The sequence below is a fragment of the Candoia aspera genome, chromosome 2, assembly GCF_035149785.1.
Source record: "Candoia aspera isolate rCanAsp1 chromosome 2, rCanAsp1.hap2, whole genome shotgun sequence".
NCBI classification, from domain to species: Eukaryota; Metazoa; Chordata; class Lepidosauria; order Squamata; family Boidae; genus Candoia; species Candoia aspera.
In genome coordinates, this window is record NC_086154.1 from 167,636,869 (window position 1) to 167,654,728 (window position 17,860).

General features: G+C 42.0%; 2 protein-coding genes across 5 annotated transcripts in view; one reads left to right on the forward strand and one right to left on the reverse strand.

Annotated features, from left to right (window-relative positions):
• Nucleotides 1-2,260, reverse strand: part of TBC1D2 (TBC1 domain family member 2) — a 33,116-nt gene extending 30,856 nt beyond the window's left edge. For both annotated transcript variants that reach the window (XM_063294776.1, XM_063294777.1), the window contains exon 1: nucleotides 2,181-2,260. The gene's annotated coding sequence lies outside the window, so the exon portion shown is untranslated. The remainder of the gene's footprint in view (nucleotides 1-2,180) is intronic.
• Nucleotides 2,261-4,669: 2,409 nt separating this feature from the next.
• The window catches only part of ELP1 (elongator acetyltransferase complex subunit 1), a 47,190-nt gene continuing 33,999 nt past the window's right edge, over nucleotides 4,670-17,860 (forward strand). The window contains exons 1-7 of one of the 3 annotated variants that reach the window (XM_063294791.1): nucleotides 4,670-4,759; nucleotides 5,691-5,860; nucleotides 8,819-8,971; nucleotides 14,168-14,249; nucleotides 15,166-15,246; nucleotides 16,166-16,251; nucleotides 17,658-17,757. In XM_063294791.1, the coding sequence (XP_063150861.1) occupies nucleotides 5,711-5,860; nucleotides 8,819-8,971; nucleotides 14,168-14,249; nucleotides 15,166-15,246; nucleotides 16,166-16,251; nucleotides 17,658-17,757 (652 nt within the window). In that variant the 5' untranslated portion in view covers nucleotides 4,670-4,759; nucleotides 5,691-5,710. Of the gene's footprint in view, nucleotides 4,760-5,690; nucleotides 5,861-8,818; nucleotides 8,972-14,167; nucleotides 15,247-16,165; nucleotides 16,252-17,657; nucleotides 17,758-17,860 lie in introns of those variants that run through there. The other 2 variants (XM_063294789.1, XM_063294790.1) reach the window with 2 other exon arrangements.

The window sequence follows — 17,860 nt, forward strand, 5'->3', positions numbered from 1 at the left end:
ATTCATTCATTCATTCATTTTATATCCCGCCTTTATTATTTTTATAAATAACTCAAGGTGGCGAACATACCTAATACTCCTTCCTCCTCCTGTTTTCCCCACAACAACAACCTGTGAGGTCAGTTGGGCAGAGAGAGGGTGCTTGGCCCAAGGTCACCCAGCTGGCTTTCATGCCTGAGGCTGGACTAGGACTCTCTGTCCCCTGGTTTCTAGCCCATTGCCTTAACCACTAGACCTGCTAAAGCCGTAATTAAATAGTAAATCTACTGTTTTGAAAACCTATTGTTGGCTAATATCTCTCTCTCTCTCTCCCTCTATCTATCTATCTATCTATCTATCTATCTATCTTTATTAGGATCAATGAAATGGCTCAAATGTGCATGTTTTTTAATTCTCCTGAACTCTTCTTTGAGCAGGTGGTTATAAAATGCATAGGACAAGAGGATATAAGTATTCCCTCTCTCCAGTGTTACGTTAATTTCCTTCTCTTGCCAATAGATGTAGACAAAACAGGAGATGAACTTTGGACATTCATAAAATTACATAATGCAATGGAGGCACATTTCAAAAGAACGTAAAGTTGTGATCACAATGACTTTGAATAACCACTCTTCCCACTACAGCTCTCGGCCTTCTCCAAAGCTATGACATTTAGCCTTGGGTTACCAAAGGCTGCCCAGCCCTGTCTTAAAGGGAACCTGAAGAGTTCCTACCAGAAACTGAAGTGGAAAAATCCTGCCCCCATCTACTCTGAAAGTAATATAATAGGAACTAATAACATTAGCCAAATATCAAGGTTTGCACTTCCAATGTGATATCCACTATCCTCTTTGTTATATAATTTTGTGTTAGACAAACATGCCAGTCCCTATGCAAAAGAATGAACACAAATGGAGGCCTCAAAAATGTCCAAAACCCAGTAGAAAAATAGCTCCATAAGGAAGATAGTAGGCCCATCTGGTCAGTTTGGTACTCACCTTAAGGGAGATATCTTAGAACAAAGCACCTTCAAAAAGTAATTATAGCATGAATTTTCATGTCTAGTTTCATTTTGACTGTATAGGCTACATGCAACGCATGATCTAAATTCAAAGAAGGAAGGTGGGAGGGAGAGAAGAAAAGTAGGTAGGTGTTGTAGAAGAAAGGGGAAAAGGAATGCTTCCTCCTTTTTTTTTGTTCATCCATCACTGTCTTTGTGCCTGTCATTAGTTAACACAGGACTCAGTAAGTTTATGCTCCTGGAAGTAAAAATTCCTCATTTTATAAAAGAAAGACTAATTTTTTGTCTGGAACTATTATGTCAAAAAAGGCACTGCTTTCCTGGAGCGTTTATTGAAGGTGAGACCAAAAGACACATGCTGTAGTATCAATAAATTAATGGATTACAGCCTGCATTTAGCAGTACTGTTGGATTCAATGGTTGATTAAATCACTTCCAATTCTATAATTTTATACAGGTGTTAATTTATTGAGAAAAATGCTTGCATGATTGTTTAATCTTCAATTACCACTACCGTGAAGGATTATTTTGCATGGGTTTAGGTCCAATTGTATTCTTACCAATTAAATCCAAGGTGATCTTTTTTCCACTGTAAATCCTGTAGCCTCCCGCAGCAAATGAACATTAAAATTAATAGAGAGAAGACTGAGGATGACTGCATCAAACTCCCACCCTTTCATGGGCACCCCACTATTTAAAAAACAGTGGAAAATTAAGGAACCAATCTGTCTACTTCTTTTAAAGCGCAATTTGCCATTTGATTAAATTAAATTAAATATTGCACCTCTCAAATCAGCCTACCTCGCAGCGTCTTTGTTGTGAGGGGAAAAAAGCTCCTGGAGAAACGTCAGGCTATAAAGCAAAACAAAGCAACTCGAACCCTGGTCTTTTTTTCCGTACCCTGCGTGTCTGCACATGTCTTTGACCGCTCCGGCGTCACCTGCTACGTATCAGTGGCGTCAAGCCCCGGAGAGTAGACGCGGCAAGAAAAAGTGCGAGTTGTTCAGGTGAGCAATGCACGGCCAGCCACAGCTGCTCCTGCCAAGATTTCACGGACGTGCGCCCACCCAAGACATGCGCCCCCCTGAACTCAAGGAAACACGTCTGCAAAACGCGGATCCCGAGAGTCTGCGCTAGCCGTTACCCCAAGGAAGCCACTGCTCCGACCGGCTCTTTTTACCTCCGCTCAGCCAGTCCCCGGACCTCCACGGCAACGCTCGCAGCCGCCCGAGTCGCCGCCTGACACCCGGCGGAGCTGGCCGACGCAAGGCGACCGCACAGCTGCTTCCTGACGGGGCGGGGCGATGCCAGGCGATCCTGGTAGGCTCGAAGCAAGCGGAAAGGGCAGCGAGGAGGCTGCCTCGCCCAAGAACCCGTCCCGATCGCCTCTTGATCAGGCGCTGCGGATGGTTCGAGTTGAATCGAAGAGGCGTCGCCTGACGTAGGAGTTTGCACTTCTTCCTCCTGCCAACTACCTCAAGGGAGGCTTTGCTGTGTTCAGTATTTTTGTTCTGAGCAAAATATTGGGTTGGACTGGATGGCGCCAAGGGCCTCTTCCAACTTTTATGTTTCTCGGATTGCACCCTGGGTTCCACCTGCTAAAAGAGCAGATGAGAGCAGTCGGCGGTTACAGAGAGTATTAAACCCCACCATAGTCCACCCACCTGCACCTTCTTACGGCTGTGAAGAGGGGTTGCGTTAAAAATCGGAAGCAGGGTTTCCCGAGCATCCACGCTTAAGAAAAAGAATGTTTAGATACTGTCTGGCAGTGTTCATACAACCCGCTGAATCATAAGCTAGCCTCGGTTATTAGTCTTTGACCAACGTGTACATACACAGGCATGCATATACATACACACATAAATTTTAGCCTCATATTTTGGGTGTTCCCAGTCCGTATATTTCGTTTATGGTTCAGTCTGTTGTGTGAATTTAGAAAACTGGGTTAATTGGAAAGCTTGAATATATGTGGCATGAGAGCATAGCTTTTAAGTGGTCTCAATCAGCTTATGATTAAGATTTTGCTTTACTACTGTGCAGCCGGTTAATAGAGATATTGGGCTTATTTATTAGACTGATATCCTGCCTTTCTTCCAAATGTTCAAGGTAGCTTTCATAGGAGCTTCCTTTCATTTTATCCCAACAACAACCCTGTGAGGTAGGTTGGCTGAGACAGTGCAGCTGGCTCAAAGTTCCCAGTGAGTTTTTGGGTGGACTTGAACTTCAGACTCCCTTATCCTGTCCTTGCCGTTCCACCACACTGGTTCTGAATGATTTCTTCCAATTCTAGGATTCTGTGATACTATTTGATTTTTAAAAGCTCTAAGATGCCTTTCCCTAAAGCAGCATACAAAATCCTAATCCTAAAAAAGATAAAAGTTAATCTTAAAAGCAACAAAAACAGTTGTAAAAAGCAATAAGCACAATCCAAGTCAAAATAAATTTTTATTAATGTTTTCTATTACTAGCATCCTCTTCACTGAAAGCAGTTTGAAATAAAAGCATTTTAAGGGCCCTCAAAAATAAGAGTGGGAACCCATCTCTCAGTAGGTAAAGTGCCATGGATAAAGAGCTACAATCAGCTCTGAAATCATTTCACCCCAAACGACCTTGTTCCAACATCATACTGTTATGGTTTGTTTAATGATAATTTATTCCATAAACATCAGGTGGTAGGTTCATACAACACACTGAGACAGAAACCATTGTTTACAAACCACAATGTCTGGATTCACACATGTTTAACCAAAATAAATCATATTATGGCTTAGTGCAATGTGTCAATCCACCATTTCTCTTCTTTGTATTCTGAGAAGGATTTGGGATTTCTCTGTTCTGCTCGCTGTAGGAAAGAATGCATTGGATGAATGCCTAATTCTCCTTGGAAGGATAACCCTGTTCATTTATTACTGGAAGAAGTCTGGTAGCAACTTTTCAGACTAGCAAATTTCATTAAAAAGCAGATGCTTTCCAAAGTTTGTGCCTTTGCCTTTTAATCAGACTCCTTTTGATTTTGGGCTACCACAGACAAACACAGTTCTCCTCCTACAATACAGAAGCAGTGTGGATCTATGCTGCATAAATTGGGGAGACTTGAAACACTTGTCACAAGAATGTGCCCGACACACAATCTAGAAATCACTGGCTGCCAGAGATGAAACTCCATCTAAAAGAGAACTAGCCCGTCATTCATCCTTATCAAGCACGACTTGACATTCCATATGCTTTGAATATTATAGAGCCCGTTTCAAATGTATTGCTCCCTTTCATCCACTCAGCCAGCATTTAACCAAAGTTAGCTTTGAAAATCCATTTTTTAAACTACCGACCATATCGATAATTACATTTTGCATTTTTAACAAAGGAAAAAAACAGCAAAATCACTGCTAAAAGCAGCTGGTTTTCACCAAGATGCTGTAATATTACCCTGCGTAACATTAAAAACCATGGAGCGACGACGCAAAACCCAGGAAAGACCGGGAGGCGTCCCTTCGTAAATCATCACGATCCTTGCCTGAACGCGCATTTAGTTAGCGGCTCTGCCCTCACACGAATTTGCCTTCAGAAGGACACTGAGCACGCGCGACTGAGCAGCCGGGATGCCCTCATTCTTTTCGGCTTCACAGGCTCACAGAGCATGCTCCGGGTGGCCTCTGCCAGTCAGTGGTTTTAAAGATGGCAGGCGCGCTGCGTCTTTAGTTAGGTTGCACGCGGGCAGTTGTTGCAAGGAAAGCGAGCGGCGCTGTCAAGAGCCTGGAGGTATCTTCCTCGTCTCATTTGCGGATTTTGATGTAACCCGCTTTTATCAAGGGGAAAGGGAAGACAAAATGTTAGGACCTTGAACTAAAGATTTCTCTTTTTTTTAAGATAGCATGGCCAGACTTCAGAGCAGTCGTGGAGGGTCGTGTTCCAGCCGCTGCTTAGATCATTGTGTCTCAACCGTGGCAGCTTTAAGATGTGTGGACTTCCACTCCTAGAATCCCCCAGCCAGCATGCTGGCTTGGGAATTCTGGGAGCAGAAGTCCACACATCTTAAAGTTGCCAAGGTTGAGAAATACTGGCTTAGATCCTCATACTGTTCAGCCATAAACATATTAAGCTTTTAAGACCGGCAGAGTAGGGTAAGCAAAGTGCAAGAATTATCTTGCTCTTTCTGCTCAAAGAGGTCTTTAGTTCAGTACCACCAAGCTGTTTTGTTTCCAGGTGTGTGTTCTGGTGAGACTGGTTTTTCCAGGAAGCCCCCAAGCAGGGCAATAGCCTTTTTCTGTTGTTGGTTTCCAACATGTGGTGTTCTCAGATACACTGTGGCTGTACATGGAAGTCCCTGGCTCCAGAACCACGTGCCTCGTGTTATTGAGGCAAATTAAACAAAACCAGCCAGCACAGTCCTTGTAGCTGTTTAGTTCTTAATCATTCACTGGGCTCATTCATAATGGTGCTAGATTGTGATTTCACTTTGGGCTTAGTATATTCTATGAATTTAACCACATGATTTATAGCTAGCAAGTTGTGTGAATCTAGCCACTGTGACTCATTCAGTAACCATGGTTAAGTTAGAACATGGCTTAGAACAATGGGTGATTCAGTTAATCATCAAGAGCCAAGCTTGTTCCTATCTTTATAGCTCATTATGGGGTCTGTATGTCATCATTCGGTGTGGAATGTTGGAAAACATCTCTCTCTTTTTCAGTTGCGTGTGTGGAGAACAAGATGAGAAACCTAAAATTATTGAGAGCTCAAGAATGCCAGCCAGTCCGAGCTCTTGGGACGCCTCAAGGTTTCACTGTCCGCGCAGACAGAGGAACAGTGGTGATTAGCACCGAATATGGAATTGTGGAGCTCGATCCTGTTACACAGGAGGTGAGGGGTCACATGTTATGTCAGATATGGCTCTTGGGTTTGAAGAATTGTCTCCCTAGCAATGGTTGTGGAAGGAAACCTGGATGACATCAGCTGCTTTTACTCCTGTCCATAATGAACCCTTGGCGCTTCATAGTGTTAGGTTTAATTGTATAAGTGTCTGGGCACAAGAAACTTGTAATTTGAGCTTCTGACACTATGTATTCCTCATGGAGAATCCGGTCTGCTTGTGGTTTGTAGAGCAATCTTTCACTCTCCTCTCCGCAGAGATGCAGTTGATGGATTTAAAAACAAGTCAAGGTGGGAGCGTCACTCAGAATAAGTGCAGGCAACCTTTACTAAATACTTTGTTAAAATGTATAGGAATGTATAAAATATATTATTTTAGGAGGAAATAATCAAGAATATAGGTAAACATGCTTTTGAACTGTGGTGTTGGAGGAAAATTCTGAGAGTGCCTTGGACTGCAAGAAGATCAAACCAGTCCATCCTCCAGGAAATAAAGCCAGACTGCTCACTTGTGGGAATGATATTAAAGGCCAAACTGAAATACTTTGGCCACATAATGAGAAGACAGGACACCCTGGAGAAGATGCTGATGCTAGGGAGAGTGGAGGGCAAAAGGAAGAGGGGCCGACCAAGGGCAAGATGGATGGATGATATTCTAGAGGTGACGGACTCGTCCCTGGGGGAGCTGAGGGTGTTGACGACCGACAGGAAGCTCTGGCGTGGGCTGGTCCATGAAGTCACGAAGAGTCGGAAGCGACTAAACGAATAAACAACAACAAACAAAAAAAAATCTTTATGGGCACAGACTTCCTTGCCACATGGTCTGTTACAGAGCCATTTTTCTGTGCCTTTGCTAGGATGTCTGTACCATGCAAGGAATGGGGAATGCTCTTCATGTCATGTTCCCAGCCACCAATCCAACTTGAGTTTTGTTATTTTATCTCATGAATCAAAAATAGATCTTAGCCACCCTATTGTTCTCCAGATATGTTAAGCTTGAATTATTATTATTCCTAACCACCAAGGCTAAGCAGTTATAGGTAAGAAAGCCTGGCCTACAATGTGCCTAGTGATCAGTGATAATGAAACTGCTGACTTTCAGTATGGGTAAAACCTTAATTTTATGGACCCCCATTTAATGAACTTCAGGTGCAATGGAGAAAATCAGGCTTCAGATTTCATTCCCAAATAACAGAAAAGGTCATTATTTGGTGAATCAGTCTGAACAATTTAAATAAATGTATTTTAATGTTATGTAAAGTACATAATTAAGCACGGTAATGTAAATTACTATACAGCCTCGTGTGGTGCAGAGTGGTAGGCAGCAGTATTGCAACCAAAACTCTCCCCGTGACCTGAGCTGGATTCTCCGGTAGCCGGCTCAGATCAACTCAGCCTCCCATCCTTCTGAGGTTGGTAAAATGAGTACCCAGCTTGCTGGGGAAGGTGACGACTGGGGAAGGCAATGGCAAACCACCCCGCTCTATAGTCTGCCAAGAAAACATCACAAAAGCAGCATTCCCCCAAAGGGTCAGGCATGACTTGGTGCTTACACAGGAGACCTTTCACCTTTCACCACAATGTAAATTACAGAAATTTGTATTTAACAGACATTCAGATTTAATGGACACCCCTTTCCCCAGATAGTCTGTTAAATTGAGGTTTTACTTTAAAAAAAATTGCTATGCAGAGGGCCCTAATAGTCTTTCAAAGAACTTGGGAGTATCCAAGTATATAAAGAAAATTCTATTCTGTAAAATTTTCTAAACTGTAAAAACGTTCTATCCTTGGATGCCACAATTGTATATATTTCCAATTTGTTGTTTATTCGTTTAGTCGCTTCCGACTCTTCATGACTTCATGGACCAGCCCACGCCAGAGCTTCCTGTCGGTCGTCAACACCCCCAGCACCCCCAGGGTCAAGTCCGTCACCTCTAGAATATCACCTATCCATCTTGCCCTTGGTCGGCCCCTCTTCCTTTTGCCCTCCACTCTCCCTAGCATCAGCATCTTCTCCAGGGTGTCCTGTCTTCTCATTATGTGGCCAAAGTATTTCAGTTTTGCCTTTAATATCATTCCCTCAAGTGAGCAGTCTGGCTTTATTTCCTGGAGGATGGACTGGTTGGATCTTCTTGCAGTCCAAGGCACTCTCAGAATTTTCCTCCAACACCACAGTTCAAAAGCATCGATCTTCCTTCGCTCAGCCTTCCTTATGGTCCAGCTCTCGCAGCCATATGTTACTACAGGGAACACCATTACTTTAACTATGCGGGCCTTTGTTGTCAGTGTGATGTCTCTGCTCTTAACTATTTTATCGAGATTTGTCATTGCTCTTCTTCCAAGGATTAAGCGTCTTCTGATTTCCTGACTGCAGTCAGCATCTGCAGTAATCTTTGCACCTAGGAATACAAAGTCTTTCACTGCTTCTACATTTTCTCCCTCTATTTGCCAGTTATCAATCAAGCTGGTTGCCATAATCTTGGTTTTTTTGAGGTTTAGCTGCAAACCAGCTTTTGCACTTTCTTCTTTCACCTTCATCATAAGGCTCCTCAGTTCCTCTTCGCTTTCAGCCATCAAAGTGGTATCATCTGCATATCTGAGATTGTTAATGTTTCTTCCAGAGATTTTAACTCCAGCAATGTGAATATTCCCTTTCTAAATCTAAGAACTATATTTTATTGCCAATTTGTGCAAGAGGAAGCTGAATGTTGCATTCATTTTAAGTGCTGTGTGCTAAGTAGCCTTTTGATGGGATACTTCATGACATAATGAAGAATGGCAATGCCTGCACCCTAGTTTGGAGCAGCACCAAGACAAAGATAAAAAATATCTCAAACATGCTTGGACGTGTTTGTCAATAGTTCGAAATGCTACCAATAATGATCCAAGCGATATCTAGCACAAAGATGAGAGATTTCTCATGACCGTTGTCTTGTCTTTGTTTTAAAGGTCATCAATGAAGTTACTTTAACAACTGAGGGTTTTCTGCCAGAAGATGGAAGTGGGTGTATTGTGGGCCTGGAAGATTTGCCAGATCTAGAATCAGTCTGTGTGGCTACAGCAATTGGCGATGTTATACTGTGCAATCTAAACACCCACCAGGTATGGCAGAATGGCAAGTATAGCAATGCCAGAGTAAGGAATGAAATAGAATGCAGCAACGCAAAGCATAATACAAAAGTATTTGTTTTAATATTGTTAACCTCAATATAGCTGTTGACCTTTTAAAGAATTATATTGGCTTCTTGCATGTACTGTAAGTATAAAAATACCTATAAATGATATAAATCATCATGCCCATATATTTTCTGTGGCAGTATCTGCCCTTTGGAATCACCTCCCCACTGAGATTCAGATGGCCCCAACCCTGTAACTCTTCTGGAAAGCTAGAAAAACCTGGTTTTCCCCAGTTATTGGGCCAGGGCAATAGATGAGCCCTTCTTCTGGAAAATGGAATGCGTGTTTGCTTGGCTTTGGCCATAAGTTGTCTGATATGTTGGTTATGGATGTAATTTCTTTGATTTTGTATTATTTTTATTTGTAATTAAAGTTTTCTGATTGGTTTTTACTTGATGTATTCTGCCCAGAGTCACTCTCATATGAGCTGGACAGCTATACAAGTCTTCTAAATAAATATTTTGCCACATACTGTAATGGTATGTGGGAATGACCTTGGGAGACAGGAGGGAGAGCTGCAGGCTGTACAACTGGCATGTAATAGATATCTCAGCCCTCAGAAGGAGGGAGGGCATGGGAAACTTTTCAGAAGGGACCTCTCATGAGTACTGATGGCGAGCAGGAGGGGGCCTCTATCCAGGGGGGGAAACGCATGCGTAGTACTGAGGAATTAAGCAGCCATTCAAAGAGACACAGATCAGACCTGCCTTAACTTTTGAGGTTTATCTGTCTGGGTTTTTCCCACGCTTCTTCAGTTTGTTAGGATTTTCTGTCTTATGTAGCAGTAATGAACACTAGAGACCTATTCCTTGTCTCAGCGTGATTCCTGACTGTTAGGACAGGACCCCTCCCCTAGTTTTCCAGAGAGTAAAAGGAAAGGAAGGGAGAAATATTTTAAGTCTTGCAAGATTCTGTTAACATAACCTTACAATACAAGTAGCCCTTGCTTAATGACCACAGTTGGGAGTGGCAACTCCATCACTAAGTGACACAATTGTTAAGCAAAACATCACATGACCCTGACTTGCGATTTTACTGCTGGCTTCTCCATTGCTGGCTGTGAAGTGTGCAAATGGTGATCACATGGGACCATGGGACACTGTGACAGTCATAGGTATGAGGACCGGCCATAAAGTTACTTTTTCAGTGCCATCATAACTTTGGTTGCTAAACAGGGCAATCATTAAGCGACGACCACCTGTAAAGATAGAGCTAGTGCTCTTGGTTGTGCTTCTTGTCTGGCCTGCTTCACAGGGCTAACACATACACGCCATCAAATTAAGATGTTGAGCCTACACATAATGAGGCAAAATTATGCATCATAACTTGCAACATTAGGGAGGAGCTAACAGCTCCACTGACACCTATTGTTTAGTGCATGTTAGTGGAGTGTATCTTAAAATCCTTGTTGTTTATTTGTTTAGTCGCTTCCGACTCTTTGTGACTCCATGGACCAGCCCACTCCAGAGCTTCCTGTCAGTCAACACCCCCAGCTCCCCCAGGGACAAGTCCGTCACCTCTAGAATATCATCCATCCACCTTGCCCTTGGTCGGCCCCTCTTCCTTTTGCCTTCCGCTCTCCCTAGCATCAGCATCTTCTCCAGGGTGTCCTGTCTTCTCATTATGTGGCCAAAGTACTTCAGTTTTGCCTTTAATATCATTCCCTCAAGTGAGCAGTCTGGCTTTATTTCCTGGAGGATGGACTGGTTGGATCTTCTTGCAGTCCAAGGCACTCTCAGAATTTTCCTCCAACACCACAGTTCCAAAGCATCTATCTTCCTTCTCTCAGCCTTCCTTATGGTCCAGCTCTCGCAGCCATATGTTACTACGGGGAACACCATTGCTTTAACTATGCGGACCTTTGTTGTCAGTGTGATGTCTCTGCTCTTCGCTATTTTATCGAGATTTGTCATTGCTCTTCTCCCAAGGATTAAGCGTCTTCTGATTTCCTGACTGCAGTCAGCATCTGCAGTAACCTTCGCACCTAGAAATACAAAGTCTTTCACTGCTTCTACATTTTCTCCCTCTATTTGCCAGTTATCAATCAAGCTGGTTGCCATAATCTTGGTTTTTTGGAGGTTTAGCTGCAAGCCAGCTTTTGCACTTTCTTCTTTCATCTTCATCATAAGGCTCCTCAGTTCCTCTTCGCTTTCAGCCATCAAAGTGGTATCATCTGCATATCTGAGATCGTTAATGTTTCTTCCAGCAATTTTAACTCCAGCCTTGGATTCCTCAAGCCCAGCATGTCTCATGATGTGTTCTGCGTACAAGTTGAATGGGTAGGGTGAGAGTATACAGCCCTGCCGTACTCCTTTCCCAATGCTAAACCAGTCCATTGTTCCATGGTCTGTTCTTACCGTTGCTACTTGGTCGTTATACAGATTCTTCAGGAGGCATACAAGATGACTTGGTATACCCATACCACTAAGAACTTGCCACAATTTGTTATGGTCCACACAGTCAAAAGCTTTAGAATAGTCAATAAAACAGAAATAGATGTTTTTCTGAAACTCCCTGGCATTTTCCATTATCCATCAGATATTAGCAATTTGGTCCCTAGTTCCTCTGCCTTTTCTAAACCCAGCTTGTACATCTGGCAATTCTTGCTCCATGAATTGCTGAAGTCTACCTTGCAGGATCTTACTGGCATGTGAAATGAGAGCCACTGTTCGATAGTTTGAACATTCTTTAGTGTTCCCCTTTTTTGGTATGGGGATATAAGTTGATTTTTTCCAGTCTGATGGCCATTCTTGTGTTTTCCAAATTTGCTGGCATATAGCATGCATTACCTTGACAGCATCATCTTGCAAGATTTTGAACAGTTCAGCTGGGATGCCATCGTCTCCTGCTGCCTTGTTATTAGCAATGCTTCTTAAGGCCCATTCAACCTCACTCTTCAGGATGTCTGGCTCTAGCTCACTGACCACACCGTCAAAGCTATCCCCGATATTGTTATCCTTCCTATACAGGTCTTCTGTATATTCTTGCCACCTTTTCTTGATCTCTTCTTCTTCTGTTAGGTCCTTGCCATCTTTGTTTTTGATCATACACATTTTTGCCTGGAATTTACCTCCGATGTTTCTAATTTTCTGGAAGAGGTCTCTTGTCTTCCCTATTCTATTGTCTTCTTCCACTTCCGCACATTGCTTGTTTAAAAATAATTCCTTATCTCTTCTGGCTAACCTCTGGAATTTTGCATTTAATTGGGCATATCTCCCCCTATCACTGTTGCCTTTTGCTTTCCTTCTTTCTTGGGCTACTTCTAGTGTCTCAGCAGACAGCCATTTTGCCTTCTTGGTTTTCTCTTTCTTTGGGATGTATTTTGTTGCCGCCTCCTGAACAATGTTGCGAACTTCTGTCCATAGTTCTTCCAGGACCCTATCTACTAAGGCCAGTCCCTTAAATCTATTTTTCACCTCCACTGCATATTCCTTAGGAATATTAGTGAGCTCATATCTAGCTGATCTGTGGGTCTTCCCTAATCTCTTTAGTCTGATCCTAAATTGTGCAAGAAGAAGTTCATGATCTGAACTACAGTCAGCTCCAGGTCTTGTTTTTACTGACTGTATAGATGTCCGCCACCTTTGGCTGCAAAGGATGTAGTCAATCTGATTTCAGTGTTGTCCATCTGGTGAAGTCCATGTATAAAGCCGTCTCTTAGGTTGTTGGAAGAGAGTGTTTGTTATGCAAAGTGAGTTGTCTTGGCAAAATTCTATCAGCCTATGTCCTGCTTCGTTTTGTTCTCCCAGGCCATGCTTACCTGTAATTCCAGGTGTCATTTGACTGCCCACCTTAGCATTCCAGTCTCCTGGGATGAAAATAACATCTTTTAGGCGCGTTGTCCAGTAGGTGCTGCAGATCCTCATATAACTGCTCTACTTCAGCTTCTTCAGCATCTGTGGTTGGGGCGTATATTTGGATCACTGTGATGTTAGATGGCTTGCCCTGAATTCGAATTGAGATCATTCTATCGTTTTTTGGATTGTATCCAAGCACTGCTTTAGCCACTTTACTATTAATTATGAAGACTACTCCGTTTCTTCTGTGGTCCTCTTGTCCACAGTAGTAGATCTGGTGGTCATTTGATGTGAAGTGGCCCATTCCAGTCCATTTCAGTTCACTGACGCCCAAAATGTCTATCTTTAATCTTGACATCTCACCAATAACCACATCCAATTTGCCCTGGCTCATAGATCTTACATTCCAGGTTCCAGTGGTGTGTTGATCCTTAGAACATCGGATTCGCCATTCACCACCAGCACCGTCGGCCGCTAGCCGTCCTTTCGACTTTGAGCTAGCTGCGTCATCACATCTGGGGCTAGTTAAACTCCTCCTCTGTTCCTCCCCAGTAGCATTTTGACCATCTTCTGACCTGGGGGTCTCATCTTCTGATGGTATACCGACATATCTCTGGTTGTACTGATCCATTTAGTTTTCACAGCAAGAATACTGGGGTGGGTTGCCATTACCTTCCCCAGGGATCGCATTTAGTCTGACACCTCTGTCATGACCTTCCCGTCTTGGGTGGCCCTTCATGGTTTAGCTCATGGCATCATTGAGGTGCTCGCTCCAGCACCACGACAAGGTAACGATCCTTTGCTGAAGCTTAAAATCTTTAAGAGGAGTATATTAATTGATAGTGGAGTTTTATGATCTTTGTAAACAGTTAATAGGCATGGCTGAAATAAAGATGAACTTAACTTGACCTGAAAATGTTGAGTCTAATTTCCATTGAGATTGTTTTTAAGCAGTTAGCATTTTCTTCTTGAAAAAAAGAGCAAATTTATGCTACATTGCAACACATGGGCTGTAAACATGCAGGTGATCAATAGATGGGAGCAAAGAGCCAAGGTTTTCTGTGTCACTGCAGCTATAGTAATGATGATAATTGACATTATGCTCCTCATTTCTAGTTAAATATTATGGAGAGAAACTCTTATGTAAGACTACAGAAATAGTGATGAGTGTTGGAGGACTAGAACGTGATCACCATCCATCTGTATTTGAGCAGGTCCTATTTTTCCTGACTTGAAAACAAATGATGGAAAACATGTATTTTGTTGTCAATGTTGGTTGCTGTTAAGGTGACAGAAACAGTATTAAAGTCTTATTCTTTTGCAGCTGGAATGTGTTGGGAGTGTGGACAGTGGTCTGACTGCAATGAGCTGGAGTCCTGACCAAGAACTTGTTCTTCTTGCTACAGGTACAAATCAAAATTACAAAACAAATATTCTCAATTTCCTTCTTTGTCTTTTGGATTCTGGCAGAGGCAACAATGGCTCATTGCAGCCTATGGTTTACAAAATAGTAACCAGCCATGGATTTGCATTAACTGTTCCTTGTTTGCCTAAAGCATGTTGGGTTCATACAACATGCATTAATATCATCTAGCATTTAACCATAACAAGCGACAATACACCTATAATGACACTGTTTTAATGGCAAAGATGATTAATATTCTGCAATTATATTAGCTCTTCTTTCAGTTAAAGGTCTTTGAGGTATCCAAAATTTACTGTAAAAACATTTTTGAATTGATTAAGAATTGTGTTTTCCCTCCCTAAATTTATTCCATAGATCACTTGAGTGTCATACTTAGCAATCATTTTAACAGCAATACAAATATCAAGTTCTGTTTCCTATCCTGGAAGAGTCAGATGTGGAATAATTATTTAAACTACAAGAAGGACAATTCCATCTGAATGTTAGAAGAAACTCTTAAGAGTAACAGCTGTTTGGTAATGGGACAGGTTACTGATCAGCGGGCTCCAGGACCATCTGTAGTGGGTAGGGCTAAGGGGCCAAAATGATCGGCACAACTGCAGTTCAAAGCACTGCCCCTTTGTATGAATTGACACAGATAGAAAGGGGCGGGGCTTCAAGCCACAATTGCTCCCACTGTTTCCCACCTCTCTGCTGTGGACAGCACTGGTGGGCTCCCTCTTTCTGGATGTCTTTCAAGGAAGCTTTAATCTGAACCAAGCAGGGGTTGGACTTGAGAACTTAGATCGCTCCTTCTAATTCTATGATTCTGCACAGTGGGAATGTGAAGCCAGTTTGGGTCAACGGCACTTAAACATTTTAATTTTAAAGCTCATTATATATCTGTGCTGTGACAGGTGAGCAGACTCTGATTTTGATGACAAGAGACTTTGAACCAATTGCAGAAAGACAGATCCACCAGGATGACTTTGGAGAAGGTGAGATGGTAGTACAGATACTGGAGCCTTACCAAGTGCATTACTATAGTTCTGTGAAAGGGAGTTATACACGGAGATATTGAATTGACTGAAACTAGCTCTGGCTGCTCTACCAGCTATTATGGGTTGAAGTCAAGGGACTGTGTGTTCATTGGTACCAGGGCAGTAAATTTAAAGAGAGCAACATTTTACAGTCACTTGTTACATGTATGGCTATACATGTGACGTCGCCATCAGTCTGGCTGGCAATCTACCAAATATGAAAGCATTAACTTGCACATAGTGAATGTGGAGAGGGCTTTTTAAACTTGGAAGCTGTCTAGAGAATGTTTTTGTCATGAAGCTGCCCATAAATACTATCGCCCCCAGTCTTCCATAGAGTGCCAGGTTAGGATTAGGAAAAGCCAAATTAAGAATTTTGGGTGATCTCGTCAGTCTTTATATTGTTCTGTATAACTTTATTGCAAAGAGTAACCAGTCATGCTTATCTTTTAATGGTTATGGAAAGGCAAGTTGAGGAATAATACCTTGATTCAATAAAATCATTTGAGGGACTCGTTGATGCTCTTGGATTAGTTGATAGAATGGTATTGCCAAAATAAGCATGGGCAAATCTTGTTAGGAAAAGAATTGGAGGAGCCTCACTTAAGAGCAGAATGTAATCGTTAATATTTTTATATGATCACACATCTGTCAATGTTTGCTTGCTTCTGGAAAACTACATTAAAACTTGCTGTTCCAATTTCTGAGTAGAAAATGCAGGATGGGATGTGAAGTGGGTGGCATATTGCAACAACAGGCGGTAAACCTTGCAGACATTTGGAGAGTTAGAAGGAAATACTGAAAAGTTGGATTGTAACTTTTTGACAAATATATGAAATGTTAATCTTCAAATACTCTTTATTTGGTTGATTCTTAGGCAGGTTTATTACTGTTGGATGGGGTAAAAAAGAAACACAGTTCCATGGATCAGAAGGCAAGCAAGCGGCTCACACCAAGCCAATGGTACTGTATTTTTAATAATACAAATACTGATTCTGTACATAAATATTTAATAACAAAGGATACACCTTTACTGCAGACATGATTATTAAAATACATGCAATAAGTCATAGAACTGGGATAGTGATTAGAGCAGTGTTTCTCAACCGCGGCAACTTTAAGATGTGGGGAATTCTGAGACTTGCAAGTCCACGTATCTTAAAATTGCTAAGATTGAGAAACACCGGATTAATGTTTGGAACTTGGATAGAAAACACCCAGATTCCTAGTAACCACGAAGTTCACTGCTTGACCTTGACTCAGTGGCACAGCTGAATTTGCATGTAATGGTGGGCCAGGATTTGATATTACATACATGAACTTTTGCAAGCCCAAGTTAAGTCCTGGGTTCATGTGCCTGTCTTTTGTCCTGCCTATTCAAATACAACCAGATATAGATACAAACTATGATTAAGTTCCATTTTCCTTGATTCCTGCCTCTTTTGTTCAGTTCAGGAATATAATAATTGCCAAATAAGCCAACAAAAAATCATTTTTAATGAACATGGGTGTGCTGTAAATTGTGATTCCTGATTCACACCTAATGTCAAGCCAAGAATTCAGGAAAGTAAAATTAAAGGCAATGAGAGTTCTCCCAGCTTATGGGAATGATAAAGGAACGTAGAAGCCTGGGGTGATGCTTAATAGTTGTGCATATAGTACTAAGTCCTGCTTTAGGTTAAATGTGAATGAGTCCACATGTTTGATCTTGCACAGCTACCTCACTGGCTTGTTGTGGGGAAGAGAATCTAAGACTCTCTTGAGTAATTTGTGTGCCTGCTTTCATGGAGGACATCAAAAGTTGGTAGGGCTGCCTTGCAACTTCCCCTAAAGTGAAATTTTGCTAGATTTTAATTCCATGGTCACTACTATCTCAGCAGGCTTATTGAATTTGATGAGAACTGAGGGAAGACTGATATGCCTTGAGGCTATACTTGTCTTGGACTCTCTAGTAGCTGAGCTTGCATGGTAACACTTAACTAGAAATACAATTTTATTAAAGATGGATAATTAGGTGGTAATGGTCCTTTAGGAGGAAGTTATATAAGGGATGACCCCTTTGCAGGTGATGGGCACCGGTGCAAGTTTTAATAATTTAAAGCTTTAAAACACCTGATATCTCATGAAATCTTGTGATGTTTATAAGATTTCAGCCAATTGTATTGTTTAAAAATATCTTTTTTTTCTCATTCCCCCCCCGCAAAATTTTGCATCATGTGGGCATCATGTAGTAGTGTCAGAGACACCCACAGTCCCCACAATCACTCTGTTGCAGATCCTCGGTGGATGTAATTGAAGAGCAACTCTACAAGCACTCCCATATTGCTTCCAGGTTAACAGAAAACATAATTTCATATTATCCTTTTCAGGAAATTTTGCCCGCTTTACCATGGGATGACCATAAGCCTCGGATCAGTTGGAGAGGAGATGGACAGTATGTAGCAGTGAGTGACATTTGCCCAGAGATAGGTTGGTACCAATTTAAAATAATAATAGCATGCTAGTCCCTATCAACTTTTGGCTGAGCAGGGGAAGGAAGGGAAGTCTTCCAAAGAAATACCTTCCAAAGTCC